Below are 8,853 nucleotides of genomic sequence, written 5' to 3' on the forward strand. Positions count from 1 at the left end.
ATATATATAAAGAAATTAGTAATCTCCAGACCATGTACTAACCAAACATGGTGAAGGGAACATAAATAGAATAATGGGTTTTGACATTGGTGGTGACTTCGTGAACTGTTATAGTTAGACAAACAGTTTAAAGTAATACAGAAATATATTGCTATTTGAGTTCTGATTGACTAAATTGACAACATTTTCAGGAAAGTTGTTGTATTTTACCTTAATTCACCAGAAACAGCTATTTGTTTAAAAATGCCTTAGTAAGTTACACAGGATATGTAAATTGCATAGTATAGTGTTTGTTCCTGCTGTTCTCTCCTTCTTCCCTTTTTCCTTTTCTTCAAATCTGGTATCAGCCGGTCTTCACCCATTCATCACCCCTCATGTCTGTTTCTGCAGTCACAAAACTCTGTCACCTTCCACCATTGTCACTGTGATAATAGAACAGAACTACATTGAGACAAACAATGGTGGAAAAATGAAGACAGTGGTAAACGGCCTGAGTGAACTGCCTGCTTAAGGAGGTGGCCCCTTAAGCAGACAACAATGCCATAGTGGTCTGCTTAGTTAATTGACTTCCATTGGGGGAAAATGAAGGAGTGGGCTGTCTTGCTTCCTCTTCCATCTCTGCTTGAGACTCCAGAATGCTGAGTCACAATGACAAGGCAGAAATACAGCCAGGGCAGAGCCTGAGTCATTCCATACTGTAGTAGAACCAACAGGAGGTTATGACAGGAATAAGCAGGGGTGCAATTTTCACTGGGGACAGGGGGGACATGCATTTTTGTCCCCTCCACAGTTTAACATTGGAATGTGATACAAAACGAGGCAATAGTGTGCTTTAGGACCATGCAGATGCCTCCGAGCCGTCGGGTAGGCTGTTTGGATTGTTTATTAGACAAAAAAATATGTATACACTACCGGTCAAAAGTTTAAGAACACCTACTCCTACATCAAAACTATGAAATAACACATATGGAATCATGTAGTATCCAAAAAAGCATATTTTATACTTGAGATTCTTGAAAAGATACCCTTTGCCTTGATGACAGCTTTGCACACTCTTGGCTTTCTCTCAACCAGCCTCATGAGGTAGTCACCTGGAATACATTTCAATTAACAGGTGTGCCTTCTTATTAAAAGTTAATTTGCGGAATTTCCTTCCTTCTTAATGCGTTTGAGCCAATCAGTTGTGTTGTGACAAGGTAGGGGGGGGGGGGGGGGGGGGGGGGTGTATACAGAAGATAGCACTATTTGGTAAAACACTATATTATGGTAAGAACAGCTCATATAAGTAAAGAGAAATGACAGTCCATCATTGACTGACATGAAGGTCAGTCAATCCGAAAAATTTCAAGAACTTTGAAAGTTTCTTCAAGTGCAGACACAGAAAACATAATGTGCTATGATTAAACTGGCTCTCATGAGGACCTCCACAGGAATGGAAGACCCAGAGTTACCTCTGCTGCAGAGGATGAGTTCATTAGTTACCAGCCTCAAAAATTGCAGCCCAAGTAAATGCTTCAGAGTTCACGTACCAGACACATCTCAACATCAACTGTCCAGAGGATACTGTGTGAATTGGGCCTTCATGGTTGAATTGTTGCAAAGAAACCACTACTAAAAGACACCAATAATAATAATAATAAGAGATTTGCTTGGGCCAAGAATCATGAGCAATGGACCGGTGGAAATTTGTCCTTTGGTCTGGGGAGTCGAAATTTTAGATTTTTGGTTCCAGCAGCCGTATCTTTGTGAGACGCGGTGTGAGTGAACAGATCTCTGCATGTGTAGTTCCTACCATAAAGCATGCAGGAGGAGGTGTTATGGTGTGGGGGTGCTTTGCTGGTGACACTAAACCAGAATGGCTACCACAGCATTATGCAGCAATACACCATCCCATCTGGTTTGGGCTTAGTGGGATGATCATTTGTTTTTCAAAAGGACAATTACCCAACACACCTCCAGGCTGTGTAAGGCCTATTTTACCAAGAAGGAGTGATGGAGTGCTGCATCAGATGACCTGGCTTCTACAATCCCCCGACCTCAACAAAATTGAGATGGTTTGGAATGAGTCGGACCGCAGAGTGAAGGAAAAGCAGCCAACAAGTGCTCAGCATATGTGAGAACTCCTTCAAGATGGTTGGAAAAGCATTCCAGGTGAAGCTGGTCGAGAGAATGCCACGCATTTGCAAAGCTGTCATCAAGGCAAAGGGTGGTTATTTGAAGAATCTCAAAATTAAAATAGATTAGCTAGGTGGCTAAAGTTAGCTAGGCTAGGGGTTAAGAGTTAAGGTTAGGTCTAAGGTTAAGGTCAGGAGTTAGGTTAAAGGGTTATGGTTAGGGGAAGGTTTAGCTAACATGCTAAGTAGTGGCAAAGTAACTGAAAAGTTGCAAAGTTGCGAATTAGCAAAAATGCAAAAGTTGTCTGTGACGAGTTTCAAACAAGCAACCTTTGGAATGCTAGAAGATCGAGTTACATCCTCACCCAAATGTATCCTTTAAGCATGACACTTCATTTAGTCAAAAAGAAATGCCAAGCATGTCATAGAACAAAAGTACTTTTTTTAAACAGACTAAGATGAAGAGGTCGAGGCGAGAGCATTTACTCCGCCAAAATCTGTCCGCGTGAGATAAACCCGTTTTTGTGTGGAGGTATATAACAGAGTGTCAAATTACTTGAGGATGCACGTGTGGATGCACGTGGCACGTGTCATTCCGGCAACTTTGAGCAAAACGACGTTTCGTTCTGTGTGTTGTTCACACGCGTACCTGCACTCTCATTGGCTAGAATGGTCCCACCTGATCTTGCCTGTCTTCAATCGTTGAGCACATGTATTTCCATTGTTAGAGTGGTCACTCGGCTCTCTTGTCAATATAATAAATACTCTTTGCTTCAGGTCAGTGGGATCGTCATCAAATTATCTGCCTAGTTCCTGTTGATATTCTAAAGGTGATTGGCTACGCTCTGTGAAGGTGGAATTCACTGACGTATTCCGTTTGGGACAATAAATAGAGCGAACAAAGCTCCTTCTAGTTCACAAGTCTGAGAAGACGCATGAAGAAGTTCTTGCTTCAACAGTGATTGAACGGAACTCCTCTGCCTTCGTCTCCCAATATTGAACATTCCGGATTGATAACGTAACACTTACTTGAACTGTAATAGCAAAATAGTCGAAGAAACTCTATTTTTGTACCGTTAATTTTGATATAAAAGAAAATCTGCCAAAATGGAGTCTCAGATCCGCCAGAACTATCACCACGATTGCGAAGCTGCCATCAACCGGATGATCAACTTGGAGATGTTTGCCTCCTACACCTACACTTCAATGGTAAGGCGTCTGCCAAGATGACCGTTTTGTTGATTTACCTGTGTATTATAATGCCTGGGCCTAAATGGCTTTTTTTCACCAGACCTTTTTCTGTTGGCTTAGATAATTAATAGCCAAAACTCCGTAAAGTACTTATTTGAGTTATACTTGGCAAGGCTATTAATTGCCTTCAGGTATGTATAGCATCCAAATGAACCCGGGAATCTATCCTACCTTTCACAGAGCGCGTAACAGCTCATTGACAGGTTAATTGTCAGGTTACCAAGTACATTACGGACGACTGATTCATGCCTTTGTCATTAAGTTTAGTTGCCACAAGAACTTAACACCAGTCACGTTTGGGATGTCTCTTTTCTTCTAACCACAATGTTTTGTTTGTCCACCCAGGCTTTCTATTTCTCCCGTGACGATGTGGCTCTGTCTGGCTTCGCGCATTTCTTCAAGGAGAACAGCGACGAGGAGCGAGAGCACGCCGACAAGCTACTCTCCTTCCAGAACAAGCGAGGTGGACGCATTTTCCTCCAGGACATCAAGGTGAGTCCCTGAGCGTCGAAAAACACATTTAGATTGTAGACTGATAGCAAAAAGGTCTACATAGACCAGAGTTCTCAGTTAAAGGTTATTCATGGACCCAAATGGTTCATCTATAGGGACAAATGAAGGACGCTATGGTTCTAGGGGTGTTTTTTTATTTTTTTATCTCTAAACTGTTTACTTCAAGTATTGGAGTTATTTTGAATGAGTTGTCATTAATGCTAATGCTGAGTGAGTTCATTGAGGTGTGCCTTAAGTGACTGCCCTGGTATTAGAGCAAGGCGGCTAAAGATGTGGCCTGACTGCTTACTGTAGGTCTATGAGTACAGGGTTTTGACGTCATTGGAATGGCGGCCTAAGCAGGGGGAAGTTTTTATTTTTTATTTGTGTTTCTGGGATGGCAAAGCCCTTAGTTTATACTAAAACTACATTGTCTCTGTGCTGCATGGCAAAATTGACTTGGCCATGTGTGCATACATTTTATGTATAGGTGTCCCCAGTAGGAAGTGAACCATGCCCATTGGCGTTGTAAACGTCATGCTCTACCGACTGAGCCACACAACCGGTGTGCTTCATGAACTAAAGCATGTGGTTGTTTGTGGTGACAAATTGACCCCATCTTTTTGTTAACTTGTTTCCAGTTCATTAATCCATTTATGTGCCAGATATACTGGCTAACTGGTGGCTGTTGGTAGGTATGCATTGAAACATCTGCTAGTAGTCCCTAACCCTCCGGTGTTCTCTCTGACCTGTGTAGAAGCCAGAACGTGATGAGTGGGGCAATGGGCTGGAGGCCATGCAGTGTGCTCTGCAGCTGGAGAAGAATGTGAACCAGGCCCTGCTGGACCTGCACAAGATTGCCTCTGACAAGGTTGACCCCCATGTAAGTTATGGTGGAACCACAACACATGTATGTATCACATAGAATACAGGTACTGTCTCAGGAGATGATCAGGTTGTTTTAGCTCTGCTAACTAATGACACAGGATTGTGTGACCTGCCACTTACATGCACACAATACACACACACAATGCAGCAGTTAGACATCTGCGAACACCTCATTGAGTTGTCCGTCTGCCCTTACCATGCCATTACCACCAGGCTCTTGTGTTACTGTATTTACAGTAGTATGTAGTCATTATCTTGTCTGACCTGTGTTATCCCTCTTTAGCTGTGTGACTTCCTGGAGACCCATTACCTGAATGAGCAGGTGGAGGCCATTAAGAAGCTGGGAGACCACATCACCAACCTCACCAAGATGGATGCTGTCAAAAACAAGATGGCAGAGTACCTGTTTGACAAGCACACCCTGGGAGGCCAGAGCTAAACCACTTCCATCCCCAGGCTACGGCCTCCAGCCTCAGACCAGGACTCCTGGTCTTTCTGCTCTATTCTGCTGGCTTTGCATTTATAAGGAGGGGAGAGCATAACAGCTGTAATGTTGACAAATTTGTTATTGGCAGGGAGGTGTATTGTAAAAGTTTGTACTATTCCGTTGCGCTGTCTTACTGAGCATTTCAATACTTAAAACACAAGGATCTTTTTCACTAGGTGTGACTTCTCATATTGAAGTTGAGGAATAAAACCTTTTTTGAGCTGGATTCAGTTGTTTACTGTGTATGAATGTCACATGAGACTGACGATACTTGTTGCGTTTATATATTTTTGTCCAACTGCCATGAGCCCAGTCTACCATCTGGGCATGAATTTCTCTATAGAAATGATAAATACTGACAATTGTAGTCCTACTACAGTGACTGAGGGTCATATTAGGTTGACATGAGCTTTATAAGGGCTGTTACATAACTTGTAATGGTGTCATGTCTATTCAGGTACCATAAAACAACTAGTTCATTAACTGGGACATGGGTAACTGAATTCGCTACAATTGGTGTTGCCTTTAACCTGAGCTAGCAAAGCTACTAGCAATCTATTGACCCACAGGTCGTCCCAGGGTTGATTGTTGAAGGACAATATTTGCTATCAGTATATTTGCATGACATATACTGCTCATTCAAATTAATACTTGTGTAGCCTTCAATTCACTTCCATATGTTGAGCTATAAGGCACTTGAACTGTAGAGGGATACCTGGGGAAAATTTGGACACCCTTACACTCAAATTCACCCAACTTAATGTGTGATGCTTGTAGATAGCTACCTGAAAAGTTTTACCCAAGTTAAACAATTAAAAGGCACTGCTACAAAACTGTGTATGAACTTCAGACCAATGGAATGAGCTGAAATAAATCACTATTCTGACATTCCACATTAAAATAGTGGTGACATAAGACCAGCAATTTTTACTTGGATTAAATGTCAGGAATTGGGAAACTGATTAAAAGTATTTAGCTAAAATGTAGGTAAACTTCTGACTTCAGCTGTATATTTGTTGGATAAAGTCTAAATAGCCAAAAATGCAATTTCAATGTGTAGGGGACATGTTCCTATTTCTCCCTCCTTCCCACTCTTATTCCTGTCATAACCTCAAGTTCTATGTGGACCGACTCAGGCTATGCACTGGTTGTATTTCTGGCTTGTCGTTGTGACTCAGCAATCTGGAGTCTCAAGCAGAGACGGAAGAGGAAGTGAAACATCCCACTCCCTAATGTTTTCTGTCTCAATGGAAGTCAAGAACAACGCATTACCTATGGGACAGGCTGTATCACAACCGGCCGTGATTGGCCAGGGTTTGGCAGTCATTGTAAATTAGTATTTGTTCTTAACTGACTTGCATAGTTAAATAAAGGTTCAATAAAACATTTTTAAAAATGGCCTGAGTGAACTACATTATCCAACATATTTGGTCTCAAGGCCATTCTATTCTGTTATCACAGTGATAATGGTGGAAGGAGGCGGGGTCTCGTGACTGTGGCGGTGGTGAGGGTGAAGACCGGCTGAGACCAGATTTGAAGAAAAGGAAAAAGGGAAGGAGAGAACAGCAGGAACATATACTGTACTATGTAACTTACATATACTATGTAACTTACTAAGGCATTTTTAAACTAATATCTCTTAAATGATTGTTTCTCTTTAATTTTGGAGGGGAAATACATCAACAACTTTACTGATAATTTGGTCAATATACTGCAATCACAACTCAAATACCAATATATTTCTGTATTACTTTAAACTGTTTGTCTAACTATAACAGTTCAGAAAGTCACCACCAAACCTCTCATATAACAACATTTAAATGTAAAAACCCATTATTCTATTTGTGTCCCCGTCACCACATATACATATACCTAGTGCATAGTCTTGAAATGAAATGTTTTTAAAAATATATATTTATTAGTATTTCCTCTCTTTATTGAAATAGAAAGTTATAAATGAGAGGGGGAGACAGAAAGGTGGAGAAATGTTTGGTGTTTCAGCCTAGCTCAGTACTTTCTGTAGTGGTGGGGCATCCACGAAGGATCGCTACGCCACCTTCCTGTTCAATGGAGCACAACAAATCCAAAAATGTCTTGTATGCTGCTGCATAAATGATGTAATATGCCGGAGGTTTACATACACCTTAGCCAAATACATATAAACTCAGTGTTTCACAATACCTGACATTTAATCCTAGAAAAAAATTCCCTGTTTTAGGTCAGTTAGGATCACCACTTTATTTTAAGAATGGGAAATTTCAGAATATTAATAGAGAGAAGGATTTATTTCAGCTTTTAATTCTTTCATCACATTCCCAGTGGGTCAGAAGTTACCATACACTCTATTAGTAGTTGGTAGCATTGCCTTTAAACTGTTGAACTTTGGTCAAACATTTCAGGTAGCCTTCCACAAGCTTCCCACAATAAGTTGGGTGAATTTTGGCCCATTTCCCCTGACAGAGCTGGTGTAACTGAGTCAGGTTTGTAGGCCTCCATGCTTGCACACGCTTTTTCAGTTCTGCCCACAAATGTTCTATGGGATTGAGGTCAGGGCTTTGTGATGGCCACTCTAATACCTTGATTTTGTTGTCCTTAAGCCATTTTGCCACAACTTTGGAAGTATGCTTGGGGTCATTGTCCATTTGGAAGACCCATTTGCGACCAAGCTTTAACTTGCTGACTAATGTCTTGAGATGTTGCCTCAATATATCCACAGAATTTTCCCCCCTCATGATGCCATCTATTTTGTGAAGTGCACCATTCCCTCCTGCAGCAAAGCACCTCCACAACATGATGTTGCCACCCCCGTGCTTCATGGTTGGGATGGTGTTCTTCAGCTTGCAAGCTTCCCCTCTTTTCCTCCAAACATAACGATGGTCATTATGGCCAAACAGTTACATTTTTGTTTCATCAGACCAGAGGACATTTCTCCAAAAAGTATGATCTTTGTCCCAATGTGCACTTGCAAACCGTAGTCTGGCTTTTTTTATGGCGGTTTTGGAGCAGTGGCTTCTTCCTTGCATGAGTGGCCTTTCGGGTTACGTCAATATAGGACTCGTTTTACTGTGGATATCGATACTTTTGTACCTGTTTCCTCCAGCATCTTCACAAGGTCCTTTGCTGTTGTTCTGGGATTGGTTTGCACTTTTTTCACCAAAGTACGTCAATCTCTAGGAGACAGAATGCGTCTCTTTCCTCAGCGGTATGATGGCTGCGTGGTGTCGTGGTGTTTATACTTGCATACTATGATGTCAAGCAAAGAGGCACTGAGTTTGAAGGTAGGCCTTGAAATACATCCACAGGCACACCTCCAATTGACTCAAATAATGTAAATTAGCCTACCAGAAGCTTCTAAAGCCATGACATAATTTTCTGGAATTTTCCAAGCTGTTTAAAGGCACAGTCAACTTAGTGTATGTAAACTTTTGACCCACTGGAATTGTGATACAGTGAATTCTAAGTAAAAAAAATCTGTCTGTAAACAATTGTTGGAAAAATTACTTGTGTCATGCACAAAGTAGATGTCCTAACCAACTTGCCCAAACTATAGTTTGTTAACAAGAAATTTGTGGAGTGGTTGAAAAACAAGTTTTAATGACTCCAACCTAAGTGTATGTAAAC

At 41.3% G+C, this 8,853-nt stretch overlaps 1 protein-coding gene across 1 annotated transcript; it reads left to right on the plus strand.

The window, feature by feature from the left end:
- The first annotated feature begins 2,814 nt into the window (after positions 1-2,814).
- On the plus strand, positions 2,815-5,458 carry LOC110537946 (ferritin, middle subunit). Its single transcript, XM_021624425.2, has 4 exons — positions 2,815-3,323; positions 3,711-3,857; positions 4,615-4,740; positions 5,029-5,458. Exons 1-4 carry the CDS (start codon positions 3,222-3,224, stop codon positions 5,182-5,184), a joined length of 531 nt encoding a protein of 176 aa, XP_021480100.1. The 5' UTR covers positions 2,815-3,221; the 3' UTR covers positions 5,185-5,458.
- Positions 5,459-8,853: the final 3,395 nt, after the last annotated feature.

The sequence above is a fragment of the Oncorhynchus mykiss genome, chromosome 12 (assembly GCF_013265735.2).
Source record: "Oncorhynchus mykiss isolate Arlee chromosome 12, USDA_OmykA_1.1, whole genome shotgun sequence".
Classification (NCBI taxonomy): Eukaryota; Metazoa; Chordata; class Actinopteri; order Salmoniformes; family Salmonidae; genus Oncorhynchus; species Oncorhynchus mykiss.